We start from the raw sequence: 25,986 nt of genomic DNA, 5'->3' as shown, positions 1-25,986 counted from the left end.
ATTTTGTTTACCATTGGTTGGTGCTGTACCGATAGTGTGTTGGAATTACATGCTAGACTTTTGGAGGGTGTAGATTACATGCTAAACTGATTCCTGTTTGAGGGTAGGAAGTGCATGAATTATCACAATTCATTGTTAAGATTAAGATATCAGACGTACACGAAAAGTTTTTATTGATAATTTGGTCTTTGTAGGATCTAATTTCATAGTTGATTTCTATAAAGTGTCATGATGATTACTATGAAGGATCATTATTTCCCATTTTAACTCTAAATTATTACTTGCATGTACTAGTTTAAATTATGGACCATTGTGGTCCATCTGGACTGAACTTGAGAAACATTCTGATCAAAGTGTTACATAAATTCATTGTTCCTTGAAATGGACAATTGGTGGTAGAGCCACCTAATTTATAGGCGATTTGATCAGTGCCTGGGTCATAAAAGTCTTATTGAAATAATTAGGATACGTACTAGCCTAAATTCCTTATCATCTTTAACCTGTACTGTCATATGATCATGATACACAAAGCGCATGGCAGAGACCAAAACTTGACTAGAAATTTAAAGCAAAAGAATGAGTCTAGGTTGAGTAATAGCTAGGGCTAGGCACCTTGAACGTCTTTAGGATTGACATTTGAGGCAGCTGGATGGATGTATCTTCCTCTAACAGGACATAATTTCTTCTTTATTGATTTTAATGGAGAACTATAATTTTCTTTTTAGTTGTAATTTGGATGCCAATGACTTCACAACCTAAATAAAAAACAAATGCCAAACAGACGGATTCATCGACTTTATATAGTACTAGTCTTTCATTAGACATGGGATCTCTCACTGTGTCTTTGCTAAGCGAAGAATATTTGTGTATGAGCTCTATGTCTCTTTCTTTTTGCTATATGAAGGAGATGAATGAAGGAAACTCATAGGCATAAACCTTGAGTTCAACCTCCAATGTGATTTAGAATATCTACTCCATGATCGAATGTTATATAAGGCAAACTTCTTCATAAGTGGATATGAATTGCACTGCATTTCTAAAGCCTGTAAAGTTGTTCTTGTTCACTATGAGAAGAGGCTTGAGAGGGACACATCATTTTACCAATGAACCCTTTATTCAACTATACTGTACGAGTGCCTAAAATCACTTCTTTTCAGTTATACATACAAGTAAAAATGTACAGCACGGTACCCTCTTTGTTTGCCTTCAGATGGCCTGTATATCTTTAAATCATGCTTTATCTGCCCCTTCTACTTTACCTTTTCCTGTAATAATTTCATGAAATACAACATATATTTAAATTTTTATAAACCAATATTATGCCTCAATGTTTTTTTTGTTCGGCATACACATGAATAGAAATCTTACATGGAGAAAATTTTAAAAACTTGAAAAATTAATATAATATAATTGGGTTTAAAGTTTTTTTTTTTTTTTTTTTTTTTTTTTTTTTTTTTGAGAAGAATTAGTTGTTAAGTTAGAGACACAGGGATTTGGGTATTGGGTTTAAAGTTAAACTTTTGGGTTAGTGGTGTACAGACCACTTAGCTAAGTCTGTAATAGAGTGGGCAAACTGGTCATTTCCTTTGGGGAATCTTAGAGCTCATTCCAACCATTCACGTGTCCAAGAAATAAATAAATCAAGTCCACACATCTATCCTAGGAATATCTAAGGATTCAGGGGCAGTTATGAAAATTCATGACATAATATTCCAGGTTTGGACAAATGGAGAAGGTGTGCCAAGATAAGGAGTAGGACAAAGAGACTAAGAGCTCGCTGTTGCATTGTGGTGGTAGCATCAGGGCATGCCCACTACAAAGATCCAATGTCATGTAATGTTTGAGTAGTCGAATACAAACAAAGGTGCTGAGGACCAGTACTATGGAGTGCACCCTTGGCCATCAGGCCATGTTGTTGTGAGTGTAACCTTAATGCAAACAAGGAACTCAGTAGGCTTTGGCAGTACATAATACTCCACTCATCTACTATAGTATCAGTCATGCACAACTAGCTACCTAACAAAGAATGGCATGACAATATAGACTCCAAAATATTGTAGCAACTTTTGTACTATGTTCATATCCAATTAGAACCTTACAACTGTTATGCTTACTGTGTATTTTGGGTTTATAAGTTATTATGAGGAGCCCTATTGTAATTTGGTTAGTTTTTTTGGAGTGTAAGCGTAAATGTTGCTAACACTTTCCTACGGTGATTCAAAGTAGAGTTTTCTCTCTCTACTTCAAAAACTATGATTTTTCACCTGGACTTTAGTTTTTAAGTGTTTCAAGGCTTTTAGACTTAGGTTATTAGGTTACATGGTATCCTTACTTCTTATCATGGTTTTGAAACCTAGACTATTCAAAGAATGGAAAAATAGAGAGGTTTAATGTTTTTAAGGTCAGATCAAGATTCAACCAAAGTCAAACCGTGATATGTCATTTAATTTTTTTTAGTAAATTCAATTCATAAGTTATGTTTATATATAATAATTTTTCATATCTGACTAACACAATGCTTGTGGCCAAATGGTTGACATATTAGATATGTCTAATGTGTAGATTATCTACCTTATATTAAAGTCTCAATTGGAGCCTCTAAAAGCTATTATCCCCAACAGTTTCCTGGCTTACAAATACCTTTATGTACTTGAGTCTATTGATATTATGGACAAAGGGACCTTATATTTTGTTATATGAAGGGACCAAGTTGGGTAGCCTTGCAACAAAATGAATGTCAACACTACCACACATTAGCATAACAGATCAAATTAATGACATGACCTTGCAACATGAATTAACATGATAAGTAGTTGATTTAAGCATTTTACAGAAGTCATAAGTTCTTCTTGTCCGATTTATAAAAAAAATTAGAAGAATAAGAGGCAATGGTTTAGAAATGTTTCAGATAATTATTAGTTATCTGATCGTATTTGATATGTTTTCTGTTAAATTTCAGCTGGTACAAAGTGATGTAGAATGATAGGGTATGGGCTGTTAAAGTCAAGAGTTCGGAGCATTTTGGGTAGTGCTTGGCTGCTCTTGGGTAGTGTTTGGATCCATACATGTGTGTAATAGACACTGCCCATTTAACAATATCATCTGTAATGCAAGTTACAAGGTTTACAACTTATCATTGCCAAGAGGCAAGGCCATTGACTAGTGAAAAGAAACGAAAGTTTAGGCAGTTTCTTGAAACGTTATAATACCCAGAGAGATAAGAATCATAAAGAAGTTATATAGCCTGCTACATGAACTTGGAAGACAAAACTGTTTTTTCAGACATATGCCATGATTCGGCCATAGGACCACCGTGCTCACTGGCTTCCGCGTCGCCAGTGAGAATCAACATCACACCCACTTGATTTTTGTCACACAATAATGTGCCCATCACCCTCAGCATTGAGTTGGATTTTGGTCCCATCATCGCTCTTGGATTCTTCCTTTTTTTGCGGGGCCCTTTAATGATAGAACCTTGATCATCAAGCATTAGGACTTGAATTCAAGAAAATAGGTCCACATGAAATTTCAAATTTGAAATTCACAAAAATTGTAAAATTGATTCTTTTCTTATGTTTGCTGGATATTGATCAAGGTTTGTTTGTTTGTTTTTTTTTTTTTGTCCATACGGCTAGGGGGGAAAAAAGAACAAAACTAAAAAACTAAAACAAGGAACAAAGAACAAAGATTTTGTTACTCTTGTAAATAGACAATATATGTGTATTAATTATACAGAATCGAAGATTATGGAAATGAGAAAGGTGCTATTCCTGTCTGTAAAAGAGGATAAGATAGCTGGACAGAGGTCCCCTACACCCTAGTTCATTGTCAAATGTCATCCAATGTTGAGTTGGTTGGTCCCAGCAACTTCAATTTTGACGAATCATGCAGAAGGTAGGTCACATATATGCCCAAAATTTCAGCTTGTTCTATCCAAAAGTTGTCCAGATTAGATCGTGCGTTTCAATAGCTCAATTAGTAAAGGTTTTTGGTCGTCGAATACTATATAGTATATAGTGGTGATAGTGTGGTACCTACACTAACTATGTATGTCCATTTCACTCGCACAAATCTAACTAGTGGCTTTATCAGAAATTGCTTTTCTATCGCGTTTTCTTTTTTATCATTCCTCCTGAACTCTTTATCTATCAAAATTATTCGCCAAAAAATAGACTGCGTATCAGATACCAGAACCCCAGTATTTTGACACAAGCGAGTCCGACACTAAGCAAGGCATTTTGTATGTGGACAGCTAGCACAAAGAGCACATATGCAGTCCATAAAGCTACTCAAAAAGCCTCAAGGACAGTCCAAACTTAGGTCTGGTACAGTCCTTTCTCCTTTGCATGCTTTCCTGCTTTATGCTTTGAATGTCATTCTTTTTTTTTTTTCTCATTATTAGCTTTGATTTGGATATGTTTGGAAGGATGAAAGAGTGAAAAAATAGAAAAAGCTGAAGAGAAAATTAAAGATACCTTGATATTTTCTCTTATTTGGTAGAATAGAAAGATGGAAGTAAAACAAAAAAGATAGAGAGAGGGGGGTATTTTTCTATTCGGACTACCATTTTAGTCATTCCAAAAATGGAAGGAAAACATAAAAGAAAATGGAGTATCTTACAATATAAGTCCATAATCTTAACCTATGGTTTTAAAAACAATTTAATACCCTCTCAAATAGAAAACAATTTAATACAAGGGTTCCTAGGTGAATAGTGTAAGGGCATATTAGAAATTTCATACAAAATATATATATATATATATATATTTTAATTTATATACCCCCTCTCAAACACTTATATATAAAATTATTAATCTATCTTGAAATATCTAAGTAGATTGTTCTATAACATTGTTAACATCAGTTATATAATTTAGAAATAAATAAAATTTGTTTAAAATATCAGGTTCGATATCTGTTATCCATGTTCATTGTATATAATCATAATTTAACCGTAAGTAAAGTAAACAAGTAATGTAATCTTAGTTTAGCAAAAAAAATGTAATGTAATCTTAAGTTTGCTTATCATGAACAGTGTCTAGATTTGATTTTTTTTGGACAAGCAATCCTGGTGGTTTTAACTACATTAAATGATCATGTGCATCTTTTTAATTTTAACTCTTGCGTTTTTCGAATTTCCATGTAATTATGCACTTCATTTGGTTCAGTTTGGTACACTACATATAATTTACTCATGATTTCCTTCCTTACTTTTTCTTCGAACTCAAGTTACCTTCAAGCTTTTTTTGAGAAAGAAAAGTTGTCTTCAATCTTTCACCTTTAGTTGGAGGGAATGCTAAAGATAACAATATTGAATCTAAGTTAATGTCAAATCTATTATCCATGTTCATTCTATCTAGTCATACTTAAGTGCTACCAAATTAAGAATAAAATAATATTAATCTTACTTAAAGTACGTGTAAAGTAATTTTAATCCTATTTGTAAGTAGATCAAGTAGTGCAACCCTAGTTTGTTTAGGATTTTAACTTACTATAAATACCTTTAAATGAATTTGTTAGAGTGAAAATTCACCTTTAGTTGGGTAGTCTAGAGATGTCGATAGAAGATGTTTTCGAAGAGGCAGTAATGGAATATTTGATGAGCTTGCAAAAGAGAGAGGACTGATCGTAGGGGGCACTAATGTGGCACCGGCCTAAAGGTCTAAGTCAGGAGTCCAAAGAGCTAATATGATATTGTAGTGAGTTAAAACCATATGTGTCTCATGGAGCATGTTTTAGCATTTAAAGCACATCTAGAGAACATATGAAGAACATCTAGAGAACATACCTCTATTTATGGAGATGTGTTGCCTTTTATAGCTGTCTTCCAACTGTTGGTTGTCTATCAATTAATATTGTGCATTTATATGATTGGAGTAATGGCTGGCATCTGTTGGCTTTTATTCTTCCATAAATGTTGGTATAGAGTGCTAGTTTTGGATGATACTTATCATTTATTACTTTGATTGAGCCGTCTTCTAACTTAATGGGCATGTAGCTGTTGGGTAACAATCATTCGTTACTTCATTAAATACCTTTATTAGTTATGTTTTTCATTCATTGCTGGATAGTTGGTGGTAGAAGATGATCTTCTTAAATAGATGATCTTTTAGGTAAGATTTTCCTTCTTGATTTTTTCGTTTAACAGAATTCATTATAATATAAGAGAAATGTTAACGGATACCTTAAGAGTATTGGTTTAGAAACTATTTTTAGAAATATTTTATGAGAACATGATAAAGTAATAAAATGTTTTGACAACCTTTTATATTTCCCATGAAAGTAGTGTCAAGACTTTCCTAATATGATTTATTAACAATTGTCCTAAAGGTACCCGTTAACATGACCCATAATATAAAACTTAATGGTAAAGATTTAGCCATTAAGAACTTTTCTCTATGGACGTATGCCTTTAGGTTCTAACTACGTTAATTTCCTATGATCTCTCTTTTTATCTCTCCACCTTTATTTTCTTCTTTCTATTTTCTCATACATCAATGTAGTTTTGCTATCTTTTTACATGGAATTAGAGCTATATTTTATATTTTCTATTAAAAGTTATTTATAATGACTTGAAACTTTACCAAACAACATTAAATTTCCCTTGATGGAAGTTCTATGTTGTGTTAGATATATGTGTGTGAATGGAAGCTCTACATAGAAAAATGTAAAGAATATGAAGAATTAATTACTATAAAACAATGGGTTTCAACCAGTGGTATTAAAGCGCAACACAAGCGTATAACCCAAGGGAATTCCTCCCACAAAATAATACAAATGATCTTGAAAAGGTCCATAACTGAAGTGTTAATGAGGTTTTGAATTCAACTTCACATTGCAATATCATTTGGGAAATCAGAAATGACAGTGGCACTGAGTGAGCAAAGCTCACCCTAGAATTCCCCACTCTCCCTCTCCCTCTCCCTCTCCCTCTCCCTCTCCCTCTTTGACAAGAGAGAATGAAGTAAATGTATATATTAATGAGGTAAATGCATATGTGAAAGAGTATGAGGTTTTACTATGTGGCATAGTTCTTGAGAATTTTTATTTTTTATTTTTTATATTTAGGTTTCTACCTCAACAAAATTTGTATTTAAATCAAAGTATTAATTCATTGAATTAGCCAATAAAGTAAATGCATATATTAATTATCTATAGTTGTTTATTAATTATTTATATTAAATGAATTTATATGTTTATTTTTATAAATTTTATATAAAAACCACTTTTATTTGAATAATAATAATAATAATAGATTTAGAACATGACATTCTTCCTCATGTGTAATTGTGTAGTTTGTTTGGTAATAGTTGAAAATAAATACATTTATTTTGTTATATTAATTATTTTAAGTAGTGCATTAATTATTTAAGTATAATAATTTTGATATCATTTTTCTAAGACTTATATGAGAAAAATTTTATTTGAAACATGGTGTTCTTGTCTAAGCTTAGTTGCATTTGTACAAATTGCAACAAAGTCCAATAAAAGAAAAAAAAAATTAATCACACAATCAAAAATGTAAAAAAATAAAATAAAAATTGATGGATATTTACATTTTTATTTTATCAAAAAATTATATGCATTCTTTCTTCTTCTTTTTTTTCTTTCAAAAACACGATATTTGTATTCTTGAATAGACATAAAACATGTCTATCTATATTAGTCACTATATCACATAATTTTTAAATCTACAAACAGATATAATATAATCAAATCAATACACCACTTTTATTGTCTTAATATTTTGTCTATAAAATAGAACACTTTATTACAAAAAAAATTATTAAAATATTAGAGAAAATTAATAACAAGTTAGTGATATTTAGGATTGAGCAGGAATCCGGGAAACTCAACCTGCTTGCCAACCCAATCTGATCCAACTCAAAGAGTTTTAATAGATGTCCGAGTCAAGTTCAAGCCGTACACTCAGATATATTTCGGGTCGGAATCTATTTCCAAACTCATGTAACCTAACCTGCCTTACCTTGAAAATGAAAGTTCTTACCCCACTTGACCTCACTCAGCCACTCTCTTAAAATCTCTCTCAAGTCTGCCTATTCACTTGAATTTTTAAGGTTTCGACAGATTGAAGGGATTTGTGTTAATTTTTTCTCACATGAGGATGGAAATGAAAATAGATTAGGATTTAGGTTGTCTGACTGTTTAAAGTTTTGGAAAGGGGTCTGGGAGAGAAGAGTGTCGTAGGGCCAACGTGATTGGCCTACACTTCTCTTCTTTCTTGACATAACTAACCTTTCTCCATTAAACTTGATTCCAAATTTGAATCCTTTTTTGAATTAGGTATAATCCATGTTAGATTAGGAATTTGCTAAAGTAGATTTTTCAATGGGCAAGTTAAGCCTAATTCCATTAGTCAATGATAAAATCAAGGAATTTAAATCAATTATGAGAATTTAAACTTTGCCTTGATTGCGAAAAATTCCTTCTTCTATATTCCATATTTTGTATTGTAGTTGACCCAATTCACTTCTTTATGAAACTAACTCTAAAACATTAGGATTAAAACTAAAACTCTGCTTTGTAAGGAGATAAATCAAGAGGGGAATAAATTTAGATTGCATTTTCTATATGAGTTGGGTCATTATTGCCGAAAGCTTTTCTCTTGAAACTTGAATGAAATCTGGCAAGTAATAAAAGATGATTGAGTCTTATGAGATTTGGTCAAGCTCTTAAATTGAAAAAAAAAAAAAAAAAAAAATCGACCCAAGACCCAAGTATCGCCCTCTAAATAAAATGAATACTATCTAAGGACGGGTTAACCCAAAATTTCAGGGAGGTCTGGGTGAAAGAAGTGTCAACCCAATTTGATTGGGTTAAGGTGCAGATCAACTCAATTGAAAAGAAAGAAAAAGGCCCAATATTGACTCAAGACCCGAGTATTGCCCTCTAAAATGAATAGTATCTACGGACAAGTTAACTCGAAATTTCAAAGAGGTTTGGGTGAAAGAAGTTTCTACCCGATTTGATTGGGTCAAGGTGCGGGTCGACTCTAACCTAACTCGAACTCATTCCAAATGATATTTCAGTCAATAGCACTCAAACATTATAACACATCATAAATATTATACATTATCCTTATATTATAAAATATTTCAAAATGCACCACACATCATGTGGGAATTTTGCTAGTTGAGTTGAACTAAAAGGTACATGTTTTATATTTGCCAAGAGCTAGCTTTGTAGCTTAATTAATGATGATGAACTGATCGTCAGTTGATTATGATCGTCCAAATGGAAGCCGTCCCTGACCAATCCAATCTTCTGCAATTTGTGGACGAAAGAAAGGAAGTAGTTCGCCGGCGTTGTGCCTACAAAAAGGTCTCCGATGCCAAAGTCAGAAAGATTGACAAAGGAGAGCAATGAGAATAATGTGTTAGAGTATTTTTTCTTACCCTCCCCCCTCTGGGGTTCAGTCTTTATATATGTGTGCTTACAGGTGATTTCTTCTAGCCGTTGGTGGAGTCTTGATGGAGGATTTAATCTTGCTTGGTAACGCCCTTGCAAGGTGTTAATGATGAGCTGCCCTTTCCAACGGTCTAAAGGTTGATTAATGTCTTGTAACGGCTCCGTGAAGAGTGGAGGCGAGTGTTCATGTCTTTGAGCGACGACCTTTTCCCTCAGGACGGTTTTATTAAGGTCGTCCATAACCCGCATTGTATGGACGATTACAATTTTGGTCGGGCGTATCAACTGCCCCCCTATTCCATGGTCGTCCATATCTTGGACGATTATAGGAATATGAAGAGGTTTTTATAGGCTTATATTTTATTTTATTGCCTTTTTTTTTTTTTTTTTTTTTTTTTAGTTATGGCATTTGGAGTTCTGCTCCGCATTGATTGCGTAGTGGCAGCTGTGGCTCATCTCAGTGCCACGTGTTTGATTTCTATTGGTTGGAGTGTCTCGTTTTCGGTGAGTGCCTTTTTAGTTTTCCCGCACTTTCCAAGTTGGAGTCCTTTGATTTTTTTTGGCTTTTCCTTTTCCCATTTCCCCATTCTCTGTGCGGTTGATCTCTCCTACGCGTATTTTGCTCCTCACTTCCTCAGTTTTCTCCCTAACTTCCAGGTACGCCCACCTCATTTACGCTTTTCTTTCCTTTCTGATTTTTCCTTGTATCTGTGTCACTTAAGCTCCCTTTTCTTTCTACACTATCCTTTCTTCTTACTGAGTGGTGGTGTTAGTTTTTTTTTTTTTTTTTTTAATGGTGGATAATTTCGAGGTTAGGCGTAACTTCCCCTCCGTAGCTTTTCTCCTCGCCCGCTTAGGTTCCTTGGTAGAGCTTTCCGGTGACCCGTTGGGTGCGCCTTCGCTTGCCGGTTCGTACCCACTAGTTGAGGAATTTGTTAGTAGGGTACCGGGTTAGATTTGGCGTTGGGTGCTTTATACCGTTTATTGTTAGAGTCCCAAGCTTGGTTCCGGTCTATTAGAGGGCTCCTGAGAGAGGGAAGTATGGGTTTAGAGGAAGGGTTAGGTGATTTAGAGAGGGGTTCGACCTCTAACGTAGTTGAGGAAGAGGCCGGGATCGATGCAACGACCACTGCACTTTCCCGTGCTCCCTCGTCCTCCCATTCTCCCGCTCCAGCAACGGTCCGTCAATTTCATGCCCTCAAGGAAAATTGTTCCTTGAAAGTTGAGGTTTTTAGTAAATTTAAGGACAGATTCCAGTTTCTGGAGGGAACCAAGGCTTGTCTTCCCAGGAAGGGCGAAAAGGCTTGCTCCTTTGCCCACGGAGAAGTTTGCTTTTACGAGGCTGCTTTTTCGTGTGGCCTCCGGTTTCCCGTCCATCCGTTCATAATGGAGCTTCTTTACCATTTTAACCTTGCACCGAGGCAACTTATGCCTAACTCCTGGAGAATAGTAATTAGTTGTATGGTGATCTGGACGACCATTGCTGATGGGGATATGATCTCAGTTAATGAGTTTGTCCATCTGTATCGTCTGAAAGAGTCCAGAGAATTTGGGTACTATGAGTTTGTACCCTGGAATAGGAAGGCTCGTCTGGTAGTTGACCTTCCGTCGTCCTTTCGCTACTGGAAATCAAGATACTTCATTGTATCTGGGGACGGTTGGGAAACATTGCCTGATGATTTGTGGGGGAACGTACCTAGGTTGCTACGCCGATGGGAGACCCCTTTGATTGGTGCGTTTACCCCAATATTGTTGCCCTTTTTTTTTTTTTTTTTTTTTTTATTGATGTCGTCCTTTTTTTTTTTTTATTGGTGCGTTTACCCCAAGGACGATTGAAGATTTTGGTGAGCTGATCAATCCACGTACCCTAGCTCGTCACTATCTGGGACCAAAACCTTCCCTCTACGTACTCAGTACCCTCGACCGTGAAGAGAAAAAACGTAAGCTGTACTTCAAGATAAATTTGTCATCTCTTTTCTTCGTGTTTATCTTCATTCTTTTTATTCGTCCTTATCCCCCTTTTATTCGTCCTTGATCTCTTTTGTGTAGAAATGACGTCGAAGTTTAACAAAGAGATGTACAACAAAATTAAGGGCAAAAAGAATGAGCCCCTTTCTAGTATAGGCTAGAAGAGGTTGAGGTTCACGGATGAAGAAAATGAGAAGGAGAAAGAGGTGGTGGAGAGAGGGTCGTCCACACCTACCCTTGATCTAGACGAGGGTGTGGCTGCATCTCCTGGCATTTCGGTTGAGGAGGTGGCTCGTCCTTTCAAGAAGCAGAAGGCGGCCAGTAAGGGGAAAGAGAAAGTTGGTGCCAGCGTTTGGTCGGACGCTGAGACGGCCATGGATCGTGCCAACGAGCTTTTTACCCCTAGTGAGATGAGGGAAGTCACGAGCATTCCTTCGCACAAGATGGTTAGCCGTCACATTCATAAGCTCGTGCAGGTGATCCATCATACTTCTTGTCCTTTTCTTCGTCTTTAACTACTTGACCATTTTTGTTGCTTTTGATTGAACTAATTATTATTAACTTTGTTCTCGTCCATAGGTGTTGGGGGAGACCATGCACATCACCACGCAGTATCTAGCGAACGAAGAGAAGGCCGTCGTGGCCAACTCGAAGGTGGAAGCTTTAGAGGCTGAGGCCTCGAGCTTACGGAAGGACTTGATCACGACCATGGATTCTCTCAACACCTCCAAGGAGCAGGTTCGAGTACTGACGAAGCAGCTGGACGTTGAGAGGCAATCTGTGAAGCAGAAAGACGAGCTCCTGGCGGCGGCCGCCCAGAAGATGAAGGTTGCAGTGGCCAAGGCCGTCACTGCCTTCCAGACCACGGAAGAATATAACACCATCCTTTTCCAGTGGTACTTCAAGGGGTTTGAGCTGCTGCGGAGGTACTTGATCAAGCACGGTCCTGGCGTGAACCTTGAAGACTTAGACTTTAAGGCCGTCGACAAGGAGATTGAAGAGGACGAAGCGGCTCAGGCAATGGCGTCTACCGGTGTTGAACCATCCCAGGCCACTCAGGACAATGGTGCTCCCCCTCCAGCTTGATTCTGCTTTTTTAAAGAAAATTTCTTCTCTTACTTTCTTTTTTTTTTTTTAATTTTTTTTTTATGTACTAAGTTAAGAACAGTTGATGTTTGGATGCCCCTCCTGTTTTTGGGGCCCCCATTTTTGCCTTCGGAACACTTTAACTCTATGTTTAATTTTTGGCTATAAACGTCTGTGTGTTTATTTTTGCTTTTCATGATTGCATGAGTTGTGTGAGGATTTTTGTCTCTTCCTGGGGGTTTTAGATAGGTTTCCCCATTTACTGACTTTTTGGTCGTCCTGTATGGACGAGGTTACCTTGATCAACTTGAGGAGTTTGATCCTCTTGCTTTGTTGTATGGACGAAATCATTTTGCATGATCAATTTGGACGATGCGTATCCGTTTAAGGAATTTTGTCGTCTTATTCTGACGATGTACATCCACTTAAAGAATCTTATCGTCCTTAAGCCCTTTTTTTTTAGACGATGTAAATCCGTTTAAGGAATTTTATTGTCATTTAGCTTTTTGAGACGACGTGTATCCATTTAAGGAATTTTTGTCGTCATTAAGCTTTTTGGGGACGATGTACATCCATTTAAGGAATTTTATCATCATTAAGCTTTTTGGGGACGATGTACATCCATTTAAGGAATCTTATCGTCATTAAGCTTTTCGGGGACGATGTACATCCATTTAAGGAATCTTATCATCATTAAGCTTTTTGGACGATCGTTTGTGCTTTTCTTTGAAAACGGTGGCGCATGATTTGCTCAATAACACTTTAGAGATGCTGGATAATACTTATGATTTGAATAATTGCTTACATAAGATAGAAGTATCAAATTGGTTTTACAATGAAGTTTATGGTTCCTTTTCGTAATACCTCTTTAGATGTTCGACGTTCCACGGACGAGGTAGTCTTTTTCCTTCTGAGTCCTCCAGGTGGTAACTGCCCTGACGTGAATAATGGACGACTCTGTAGGGGCCTTCCCAGGACGGTCCCAATTTGCCATGCGCTGGATCCTTTGTTGCAGGGGTGACTTTTCTAAGGACGAGGTCTCCAATGTTGAATCTTCTCAGCTTCACTCTTTGATTATAATATTCGGCTATCCTCTGCTAGTACTTGGCCATTCTTTCAGCTGCCTGATCTCTAATCTCGTCCAGACTGTCTAAGTTTTCTTTCAATTGGTCGTCATTGGTTTGCTCGTCAAAGAATTCTCTCCTTAGGCTTGTGAGACCAACTTCAACTGGTATGACTGCTTCTGTGCCATATGTCAGACTGAACGGTGTTTCTCCAGTTGGTGTCCGCGCTGTCCTCCTATATGCCCACAAGACGCTTGGCAGTTCTTCAGGCCACATTCCTTTTGCCCCCAACAACCGGGACTTGATGATCTTGAGCAGGGTTCGATTGGTTACTTCCGTCTGTCCGTTGGCCTGAGGATGACCTGGTGATGAGTACTTGTTTTTTATGCCCAAGCTCGAGCAAAATGACCTGAAACTTTGGCTGTCAAACTGACGACCGTTGTCCGATATGATCGTCCTTGGTATCCCGAACCTGCAAATAATATTTTTCCAAACAAAATTTTGTACCTTTACTTCGGTGATTGTTGCCAGAGCTTCTGCCTCCACCCATTTTGTGAAGTAGTCGATGGCGACGAGCAGGAACTTCACCTGTCTCTTTCTCGAAGGTAAGGGACCCATGATGTCGATCCCCCACTGTGCGAATGGCCAGGGAGACGATATTATGGTCATCTTTTCCCCGGGGATTCTTTGAACATTCCAATATCTTTGGCAACTGTCACACGTCCTCACGAAATCAGCTGCGTCTCGTTGCATTGTTGGCCAAAAGTAGCCTGCTCTCATGATCTTCCTGACGAGGGACTTTGCCCCCGTGTGATCTCCGCAGATTCCCCCATGTACTTCTTCAAGGATGTATCTGGCTTCCTCCTTTTCAACACATCTCAAATACGGTTGGGAGTAGCCCCTTTTGTAGAGTTCGTCATTAAGTATCGTAAATCTGGCTGCTCATTTCCGTACCTTTTTAGCTTCTTCTGGATCAGGCGGTAGTCGTCCTTCTTGAAGGAATGTGAATATCGGGCTCGTCCATCCATGGTCTGTGTGGACGGAGGAAATTTGAAGTTTCTGTATGCTAGGATAGTTTTGTTCTTCCGTCTTCCAATCGAACCTTTTACATTCGCTGTCCATTGAGGCGCTTCGGGCCACCTCATCAGCTTCTGCGTTCTGATCCCTAGGGATCTGGACGAACTCTATGTAATTAAAGGAGCCTATCAATTGGTTCATCAACTTAAGGTATTTCTGCATCCTAGCCTCCTTTACTTTGTACTCCCCTGTTACTTGCCCAATGACGAGTTAGGAATCGCTTTTGAGTACAACATTCTCAGCTCCAAGTGCCCGGGCTACTCTCAATCCCTCCAATAAGGCCTCGTATTCTGCTTCATTATTGGTTACAAGGAATTTAAGTTGGACTCCATACTTGAGGACATTTTTTTCAAGGGAAGTGAAGACGATGCCTACTCTGCCTCCCCTTTGAGTGGACGATCCGTCAGTATTTACCGTCTAGATATTCTCTACGTTCCCAGGGATGGTGAATTCCGCTATAAAATCGACCAATGCCTGTGCTTTTATCGCCATCCTTGGACGATATTTTATGTCGAACTGGCTGAGCTTGATTGCCCACTGCACCATTCTTCTTGCCGCTTCAGGCTTGTTCATTGCTTTTTTCATAGGTTGATCCGTCATCACGATGATGGGATTGGCTTAAAAATATGAACGAAGTTTTCTTGAAGCCATAATCAGGGCGAAGGTGATCTTCTCTATACGAGGGTACCGCGCCTCGGCACCCTGGAAGGCCTGGCTAACGTAATACACAGGAAGTTGCAAACCGTCATCTTCTCTAATCAATGCCGCGCTGACAGCCGTGACCGAGACGGCTAAGTACAGGAATAGATCTTCGCCTTCTTTGGACGGGCTTAAGAGGGGCTAAGATAATGTTTCAGCTCTTGGAACGCCGTTTCGCATTCCTCCGTCCAAGAAAACGCCTTCTTCAAGGTCTTAAAGAATGGAAGGCATTTGTCCGTAGCTTTCGAGACGAACCTGTTGAGGGCCGCAATTCTTCCTGTGAGAGACTGCACTTCTTTGATCGTCCTGGGTGAGGACATTTCCAGGATGGCCCTGACCTTCTCGAGGTTTGCTTCAATCCCTCTTTGCGATACCACAAACCCGAGAAACTTTCCCGAGGAAACTCCAAAGGCGCATTTGGACGAATTGAGCTTCATGCTGTATCGCCTGAGAGTATTGAACGTCTCTCTGAGGTCGTCCAGATGGTTCTCTTCCTCCTTACTCTTGACGAGCATATCATCAACATAAACCTCCACATTCCTCCCGATTTGCTTCTCGAACATTTGGTTTACCAATCTTTGGTAGGTGGCCCCTGCATTCTTGAGCCCAAAAGGCATGACCTGGTAGCAGTAAAGTCCCTGGCTGGTGATAAAAGCGGTCTTCTCTTGGTCTTCTTCAGCCATTTGTATCTGGTTGTATCCCGAAAACGCGTCCATAAATGTGAGAAGTTTGTGCCCTGCTGTGGAGTCCACTAGCTGGTCGATCCTGGGCAGTGGGAAGCTATCTTTTGGGCAGGCTTGGTTCAGGTCTGTGAAGTCGACACACATTCTTCACTTCCCATTTGCTTTTTTGACCATGACTACGTTGGCCAACCATTCTGGGTAGTGGACTTCTCGGATAAATTTTGCTGCAAGCAATTTATTGACCTCGTCCATCACTGCCTTGTTTCGCTCGGGAGCAAAGACTCTCCTTTTCTGCTGGACAGGTTTCTTCCCTGGATCAACATTCAGGTGATGTTGGATGAGGCTTGCTGGGATCCCTGGCATATCCTCATGGCTCTAGGCGAATATATCGAGGTTGCTCTTCAGAAAGCTGACAATTTCACCTTTCATCCTTTGACTCATGCTCGTCCCTATTTGGGTCGTTTTTGGGGGATTCCCTTCAGCCAGCTCTATCGTTTCAAGTTTCTCCATAATCTCTGGTGTCTTCTCTTCAATTGTCCACGTATGGTTTTCTTTTGAGGCCAGGACGATGTGGTAGCATTCTCTTGCCAGTACCTGATCTCCTCTAATCTCCCCGACACCGTGTTCTGTTAGGAACTTCACCTTTAAGCAGTAGGTGGAGATAGCAGCCTTCCAGTGATTAAGCATTGGTCTCTTTATGATCACATTGTAGGACGAGGGTGAGTCTACTATCAGAAAATTGTGCTGGTTGGTTACCTGAAGGGGGTATGACCCGGCCGTTATTGTCAACGCCACGATTCCTCTGGGGTATACTTTGTCTCCGCTGAAATTGACGAGGGGAGACTCAAAAGAACGGAGCCTTTTTGGGTCCAGCTTTAGTTGTTGGAAAGCAGGAAGATAGATTATGTCTGCTAAACTTCTGCTGTCAACCAGGACTCTTCGCATGTTGAACCCCTCGATCATGATCATAATGACGAGTGGGTCATCATGGGGCTGCTTCACACTTCTGGCATCCTCCTCAGAGAAATGCAAGTCCTCACTGGTGCGTCTTTGCTTTGATGGAGGTATACTGTGGACGCTGTTTACCTGTCTTTGGTATGATTTCCTAAGAGACTTGAATGATCCCCCGGTGGTTGGTCCCCCGGCGATAGTCTTTGTTTCCCCTAGTGTGCTTTGTGGACGAGGTTGGGGGCGATCTTCGTCTCTCCGTGCATTAACTTGCTGGCTTTTCTGTCCGTACCTGCCGAAATCCCCCCTTTTTACATACTGTTGTAGCTTCCCATTACGGATGAGCTCCTCAATCTGTTCTTTTAGGTCCCTGCAGTCCTCCGTGTAATGCCCGTGATCTTTGTGGAAACGGCAGTATTTCCACTTATCGCGCAATCCAGGCGCTGAATGGAGTGGTTTTGGCCACTTTAGGGATGGTTCGTCCCTTATTTCTGTTAGAATTTGATCGACTAGCATCGCCAGCGGAGTGAATTTTGATGGACGAGGGTTTTTGTCGTCCCTCCTCCGATGTCCATCGTCATTCCGTCTGTCAGCCCGATCCCTTTTTAGCCCTCTTCGATCGTCCTCCTTTTCTTTCTCCTTTTCCCTACTCTTATCTGCTCCGTCAATAGCTGCGAGGGCTTCTTCCGCGTTCATGTACTTCTGAGCTTTTAGCAGTGCCTCGGCCATCGTCTTAGGGGGGTTCTTTGCCAAGGATGCCACAAAATCCCTGAACTTCAATCCTGCTTTGAAGGTCGTGAGATGTACCTTGTCATCTGTCTCGTCTATTTCCAGCATTCCTCGGGTGAAACGTGTCACGTAAGACCTCAGTGGTTCCTTCTCTCCCTGTCTGATGGTAAGCAGGTGGTCAGCAGTTCTCTTTGGTCGCTGCCCACCTACGAAATGACGGACAAAGGAACTGCTCAACTGCTCGAAATTGTCAATGGACGATGTTGGCAACTTGTTGAACCATTCCCTGGCTGCTCCTTTGAGGGTCGTAGGGAATGAGCGACACAAGATCTAGGGTCGTCCTGAAAGTATTCAGGTGATCCAAGGGGTCTTTCAGCCCATCGAAAGGTTCCAGCTGGGGTAGACGAAACTTGGAGGGTACAGGGCACTCTTAGACGGCTATGGTAAAGGGTGAATCCGTCTTCCGGACGATTCTCTCCAAGCTTTGGTTCGTCTTTCCCTTGATGGCGTTCCTTAGTTCGTCCATCTCTTTCCTCATTTCTCTTAAGAGATCCGAGCTTGCTTCCTCCGGAGTGCTGGTTCGCCTTCTGTTGCTGTCCTCGTCGTCTCCCCTGTTTGCACGATTACTTTCCTGCAGCAATCGTTGCTTCATCTCTTGGTTCTGTCTTGTGAGTTCTTCCACGGTTGCTAATAACGACTGGATTTGTAGGGCCAGCGCAACAGGATCTGGGTTTGTACTGGATTCCATTTGGACTGGGGATAGATCACGTGTTGAATCATCTTCCCCACAGACGGCGCCAAACTGATGATGAACTGATCGTCAGTTGATTATGATCGTCCAGATGGAAGCCGTCCCTGACCAATCCAATCTTCTGCAATTCGTGGACGAAAGAAAGGAAGTAGTTCGCCGGTGTTGTGCCTACAAAAAGGTCTCCGATGCCAAAGTCAGAAAGATTGACAAAGGAGAGCAATGAGAATAATGTGTTAGAGTATTTTTTCTTACCCTACCCCCTCTGGGGTTCAGTCTTTATATATGTGTGCTTACAGGTGATTTCTTCTAGCCGTTGTGGAGTCTTGATGGAGGCTTTAATCTTGCCTGGTAACGCCCTTGTAGGGTGTTAATGATGAGCTGCCCTTCCCAATGGTCTAAATGTTGATTAATGTCTTGTAACGGCTCCGCGAAGAGTGGAGGCGAGTGTTCATGTCTTTGAGCGACGACCTTTTCCCTCAGGACGGTTTTATTAAGGTCGTCCATAACCTGCATTGTATGGACGATTACAATTTTGGTCGGGCGTATCAATTAACATCTCCTGGTTTTTCTAACAAAGTCGACTCCACTATATAGAAAATTAAGACAATTACCAACATTAGTGGTAGGTTACCTAAAATGGGATAAAGGGTGAATATAGGTAATTAAAACCAAAAAACACAACCAAAAAAAAAAAAAACTAAAAGGTACATGTTTTATATTTGCCAAGAGCTAGCTTTGTAGCTTAATTAACATCTCCTGGTTTTTCTAACAAAGTCGACTCCACTATATAGAAAATTAAGACAATTACCAACATTGGTAGTAGGTTACCTAAAATGGGATAAAGGGTGAATATAGGTAATTGAAACCAAAAAACACAACCCAAAAAAAAAAAAAAACCTACTGCATCAACTCACCAATTTCCCTCCTAAGATGGGTTTTAGCTATAGTTGCCACCTATCTTTATGATGGGAGTGCTGGTCATTCCTTAAACATCTTTTATTACTTTTGTGTCTTAGTAATTGTAAAAAAAGTAAAATGGGTGATTTCAAAAGTGAGAAATGATATATAAAAAAAAATAATGAATAGAGAAATAATATTTAAATAAAATAGAGTTTAGAATAAGGAATCTGGTGTGGAAGAAAAAGAAAAATATGGTTAATTAAAATAGAAAAAGTAAGGTCTTTTCCTAAAATAAGGAGAAAATTAAAGTTTTTATTTATTTATTTATTTATCCAATATAGAAATTCTACTCTAGCCTAATCTAAGTATATATGTGTGATGGTAGGTTCCAGTTAGCTCAACTGGTAAAGTTACTGATAGTTGAATAAGAAATTTAGGGTTCAATCTCCCCACCTACAGTAAAAACTAATTAGTGTCTTAATCTGATAATAAAGAGCTATCATCAATAGCGGACGACATAGGTTGAAACTCTTTATAAAAAAAAGTATATGTGTGTGAAGCTCCCTCCTAGAAATTTGAGCCTCGGCTCTTGCCCCTTACACCCCATAAACACTTATACTTATGCAGTGACCATCACACTAAGAAAGAAAATTGAAGTTAATACCAATGATATTTGACCGCAAAATTTTGGTTAATATATCATACTTAAGTTACTTAAAATAAGATATGTTTCATATATATATATATATATATATATATTTGGCTCTTTCTCTCATATCTCTTGACAAAACCACTCTGTCACTTTTATTCCTAAACTTATCATAAAAAAGTCATATTTAAGGAAAATAAGTTTTCTTTATTCGTTATATTTTATGCTTTATATACAACTAATGCCCTCTCTCAAGCCAACGGGGGCTTGACTTAACTGGGTATGGTTCGTTCGCTCTGCCTAACACACTTAGGTTTGATTCCCACTACCAGCAGGAGTCCGTTGGTAGGCATCACATCCCTAAGCGTGTGTGCTCTGCCCGGGGGTTTAATATAACCATAAACACCCCCATTTTATTTTCCCAAAAAAAAAAAATGCCCTCTCTCAAAAAAAAAAAAAAATATATATATATATATATATATACAACTAAAATGAAAATTTAATTTGCGGTATTAATTTGTTTTATAGTTAATTCATATTTACTTATTAAGGTTGAAATTGTTATAGATTGTAAGGCTAAGTGACGCTATAAATTTTTTCTCAAAAAAAAAAAAAAAAAAAGTGAAGCTATAAAATTATTACAGCATTATATTTTTTTGGTGGAAAGAGGACGTATTATTTAATAAACAGGAAGCTTGGTACAACATTGTATGTCTAGAAGCCATAACAGACTGATGGCTATTAACAAAAGGGCCCAGATTGCATTCCCTAAGGATACCTATTCGCAACAAGTACCATGTATATTGACATTTTACAAAATTTGGACATCGATCATATTCTTGAAGCCGGCTATCTTGCTCCGTCCCCTCTTTGCGAGTCTGTCTGCCACTTCATTAGCCTCTTGGTAAACGTGACGCGGACGGACGATCTATTCTGTGTCCAGGAGCAGCTGGTACAATAACACCAAAAGATGTTAGCCAATGAATAACAAATTCTGGAATCTAGATCAAAGCTGCATTGTTCTACACTTTAGAAGTTTTTTTTTTTTTTTTAGTTATATTATAATTTTATTTAAAAATATATATCCATCTGGATATGAAAAAAATATTAAAAAGCAGAAAATTTAAAATATTATTATTAAAAATACACGTTACAATTGAGTCAACAAAAATTAGTTTTTCAAACTAAAAATTTTTAAGATCCAATTTAAGATTGACTTACAAAAAAGATTAAGTAGATTTGTGATATTATTAATTCAAAAGAAAATGTAAGTAGAATTTGAATATAAAAACTTAATTAGGATTTTTGTTATTGTAAGTATAACTAGATTTTAAATGGAAAAAAAATATCAAAGTTAAATAAGTATTATTTAATTAATATTTAAATATAAAAATTTCATTTTAGAGTTAGCCTTAATCCTTAAAATGCATTGGGCAGATTAGGGCTGTCCAAGCAAACCGACCTCTCGACGGAACCAACCAAACTAACCAGAACCAACCATCGGTGGCCTGATCCGATCCCTTTGTCAGTCGGCTACAAGTCTAGTCACTCAAAAACCAACTTTGGCAAGTCAAATGGCGAGTCTCCTCCAGCAAAACCCTAGCTACCTGAACTGATCAAAAAACCACCTCAAAAACCCTCGAATCTACCAGATTCTACCTAGACTCGACGACTTTTGGACCCTTCGCCTCTCAAATTCGGCCACATTTGGCCTTTCTCTGCTTAGATCTACGCAAATCCGGTGATGTTTGCTTAGATTTACTCAGATCTAATGATGTTTGGAATAGATTTGCTTAGATCCAACGATTTTTGGTGTGGATCCGGCAACATTTGGCTTAGATCCTACAAGGTTTAGCTCAGATCCATTCAAATTCTAGCCAAATCTTTATCTCCTCTATTTAGATCTAGCGAAGATCTACCACCACCACAGCTCCATCGGTTCAACCGAATCGACTAATCCTCTACCAGAACCTAATCTAACTCAACTTGCGATGGTTGTCGGTCGGTTGCAAGTCTTCACTTCTTCCACCTGATCTGAGCGGGTTGAGTGGTAGGTTGATTACAAACCCAATCCACCCGACCCGTGGACAGCCCTAGGGCAAATTATTGTTTTTGAGGAGGTCATGACAGGAATACAAATCTTTTGTACCATTTTTTGTGTTCTACTCTATGTTCCACCGATTACAACTTGCCATGTATTTATTTAACTTTCCTTATAAAATTGCCAAAGTTTAATATGAAAAAAATAAACATATAGCAAATTGTGATTAATGGAACATAAAGTAAAACACAAAATATGGTACAAAAGATTTGTATTCATCATGACAGTAGCTTTGCACTTGGTTGAAACTTGAAACTTCACTTGAAAACGAAAAAAGTGAATCCGTCATCACAATAGTGTACCGGTCGACTTGAGTGCCACTGAGGCACTGACCAACTTCACACTGAAGTTGAAGTTTGAGATCCCAAGTATTTTCATTTTTTTATTCTTTTGTGGAAGTTTATCAGAATACATTGATCATAATTTTACATTAAGGTTCGAAGTCTAAAATAAAAGGCATGAGAAAAAAATTTAACCATTCAAACAAACGAAATAAAGTAAAATTCAAAACTAAATTAATATATAAAGATTAGTGTAGGGACACGATTTTAGTTGACCCAGTCCTGGATAGTCAAGCCTTGGCCCAAAAAGTCCTCCACAATGAATTTTTGTAGAGTGTGGGCTGAAGAACTTGGTTCCAGTTGGCTTAAACGGTTCGTTGCATGGGCTTAGGAGATATAGAAACAAGAATGAAGAAAGTGGATGTGAAGGGGGGAATTTTATTCATGGGCATGCATTCGTACAGTGAACTTTTGCTCCTCTGTTCCTTCGCTCCTTTTTTCCTCCGTCCCCCTCTCTTGGGGGACTCTTACATATTATATAAGCCCTCTTTTATCATCTGGGCCTTACACTTGTTGATCATCTAGACCCCCACTTGAGCATCTGTCCCATCAGATACCCTTATCAGTTCTTTGTGAGTTGCAGTGACCAAGGTAGCACTGTTCAGGGGTTTTCTCTTCATTAATGTGGCCAGGAGAGTAGCTATGGTGCATTTAATGTAGTGGTGGTGACAGCCTTTGCTGGGATATTTTGGGACTCCTTTCTTTTTACGTGCTGGGAGGGAGGACTACAGTAGCTGGGATGCACCTTTGACCTGGATTTTGGAACGTCCGAGGAGGAATTACTCCTCGGACGTGTTCTCTTTGCTCCAGTGGGCTATTCAAGGATTCTGGGCCGCGACGTCTCCTCGGACAGAATGGTCCTCGGACGGGCCCAGGGCCCAGTCAACTTATTATTCTGGGCCGGTCCCTACAATTAGACAAAAATATATATGAAGTGAATATTCTTAATATATTTCTACTCAATCATGTTTCATATATTCAACTTTATTTTAAAACGCAACAATTATCTATGATTGTTTTTTAACTAAATATTATAACAATTTTTCTTTTAATTTATACAATCAAATAATCTTTTATTTTGTTATGAAACCTAATTTTGACTGAAAATGCTTGATTCATAATTGCAATATAAAAAAAATAAAAAGTAAATAGAAAAACAAGTTTTCTGTAAAGAAAATAATACTAACTACAAAAGATGATAATTATATTTATCATTATATGTCCAATATTCTTTTTATATTTATCATTAGTGTTAAGACAAACAAACACATTGGAAAAAGAAAAAAAAAAAAAAAAAAAAGCACTTCACATTATGTGAAAATGTAATACTACATCATAAAATCTAAAGTTTCAAACTTTAAACTTTGAGCCCCAAACATCAAACAAGCATATTGTAATACTAAACACATATAATATGTAAAAATGTAATACAACATTACTTAATATCTAAAGTCTCAAACTTTAAACATTGAGTACCAAACATCAAACAAGATATGGTAATACTAAACACATATAAAATGAAGTGATTATTTAATATTTAAAATTCTTTTTGAGTTATTTTACAATTTAGATTGACTAATTGCAATTTGGGAGGGCGAAGTATAAATTTTTTTAATGTAAACTTTTATATATATATAGTAAAATCATTTTTAAATAATTCCAAGGAACTATGACCCAAGTTAACAACATATATATATGCACCTAATTAAAAATACTTAAAGATGTCAACTAGTTAAACTATAAGACTTTTAGCTATTTTGAAGTTTCAACCTTCAAAGAGTGGTAATAAGAAATATTAATGTTCAACTAAGGTCATACAAACACTGTCTTGTGTATGCAAAGCAAAATAAACATTGAGATTGCGAATTCAACATCAACACCATTTTATCAACACAATTTTATCAGTTTCTTTGACCACCAAAACTCTTACACAGTGCTCTCTAATCTACCTTTCCATATCCTTCAGGTTGCTTTTCTCAGTTTCTGCATCTTGAATGCTTCTATACTCTGCTGTATCAATCACATTATCATCAGCCTCCGCAACTATTGTCGCCTTGATATGTTGTGTGGTCTTAGTTGTGACATCAAAAGCACTTTCCATTGCCCGTTTAACAGTGTCACTAACATCCTCAGCCGTGTCCATTGCTTTCTTAACACCTTGTTTCGCTGTGTCTGCCACGAAACCTGTCACACCACTCATATCATCTTCATCATCGTTGATATCTTGTGCTTGATCTTTCGCTTCATAATTAGTGCTTGTATTTTTTGTGCTTCCTGTACTATCAGGCACATTTCTAGGTTCTGAAACCGCTTTGCTACCCTGAAATATATTTACACGTAAAATTAGTTCTTGGTTTAAGGCAAACCATGGTCCATGAAGTAAAATTACGTAGTCAAGCAATCTCCCCCACATATAATTTGATTCGTCATCGATCATTTGTTCAATCCAGAAAATAAAATAAAAAGAAATCTTTTTTTCTTCTTTTTGATAAATCATTTGGATGATAGTTATAGTTTGAGTGCATAGGTATAAGCCTTGAGACATGATCGATCCATATCACAAGAGAAAGGCCCACAACCGTATACACAACAAGCCTTTAATTTTATCAATTCTTACTTCAAATCTGACAGTATCTCAATCAATTTATTAATTTGATAACTCTTTTTTGATATAAAAAAGAATTACAAAAGCTAACTAAAATACAAAGGTACACAAGTCAAATTACCATAAATAAAACATTTTATTTCGTATTTAAGATTTTTCTTAATTACTTTTTCGGAAAAAAAAAAAAATTGTTTTAGATGTTATAATCGGATGTACAACCATAGCTAATTTTATAATAAAAACTAATTACCTGGCTATGTAAAATAAATAAATAAGAACACCCCAGATTAGGGGAAAATGGGAAAAAAAATTTATATATATATATAGATACACATAAATACCCAAAACAAAAACAAAAACCGACAACATTAAAATGGAATAGCTAACTAAAAGAGGCAGGTAAGAAAGAAAAAGCAGAAAAGAAAAATCCCTTGTAGAAGAATATAAAGACATACTTGGGCATGGTAAGAAGTGGAGAAGCAAGCCCTGCAGAATCTGCTACTTATTTGAACATAGCCAGGAGGGTCATGATTAGGCAAAGAATTAGATATGCGGAAGAGGGCTTTCTTTGCTAAAAGTTTTGCAGCCATTTTTCACACAAAGTGTTAAATTGTTAAATTCTCTCTCGTGCTTTATATCACCAGCAACACCACCACCACGTGTACGTGTTCTTCTAATCCCTGAAGTAGTAGTATATACCCTGAACAGACTCCATCTGAATAGGTAGCTGAAATATCATACTCCTATATATAGAATAATGTCAAACTGTCAAAAAAGGACGCTATATATAAGAATTTTATTAGTCGGTTGGCGGATTGGATGTGCACTAGGCTCGGGGACTTGGACACGTTTTGGATATGCTGAGGATGACTCTGATTTTGGTCATTTAGCTACTCAACACATGTTGATTTAACTATAATTTTGTGGTGAATTGGAGGTGGTAATGGTAAATGTAT

The 25,986-nt window shown here is 37.8% G+C and overlaps 2 protein-coding genes across 2 annotated transcripts; both read right to left on the bottom strand.

Moving 5' to 3' along the window:
- Window positions 1-16,381: 16,381 nt before the first annotated feature.
- LOC126696068 (uncharacterized) lies at window positions 16,382-17,791 on the bottom strand. Its single transcript, XM_050392852.1, has one exon. The coding sequence runs from the start codon at window positions 17,789-17,791 to the stop codon at window positions 16,382-16,384; it is 1,410 nt and encodes a 469-aa protein (XP_050248809.1).
- Window positions 17,792-24,211: 6,420 nt separating this feature from the next.
- On the bottom strand, window positions 24,212-25,766 carry LOC126693943 (uncharacterized). Its single transcript, XM_050389997.1, has 2 exons — window positions 25,486-25,766; window positions 24,212-24,745 (listed from the first exon to the last, which is right to left on the bottom strand). The coding sequence occupies exons 1-2, from the start codon at window positions 25,618-25,620 to the stop codon at window positions 24,371-24,373; spliced, it is 510 nt and encodes a 169-aa protein (XP_050245954.1). The 5' UTR covers window positions 25,621-25,766; the 3' UTR covers window positions 24,212-24,370.
- Between the last annotated feature and the right edge of the window lie 220 nt (window positions 25,767-25,986).

This window comes from Quercus robur, chromosome 8, assembly GCF_932294415.1.
Source record: "Quercus robur chromosome 8, dhQueRobu3.1, whole genome shotgun sequence".
Lineage (NCBI taxonomy): Eukaryota > Viridiplantae > Streptophyta > Magnoliopsida > Fagales > Fagaceae > Quercus > Quercus robur.
The sequence above is the reverse complement of the archived record's forward strand: the minus strand, read 5'-3'. Positions and strand labels throughout refer to the sequence as shown.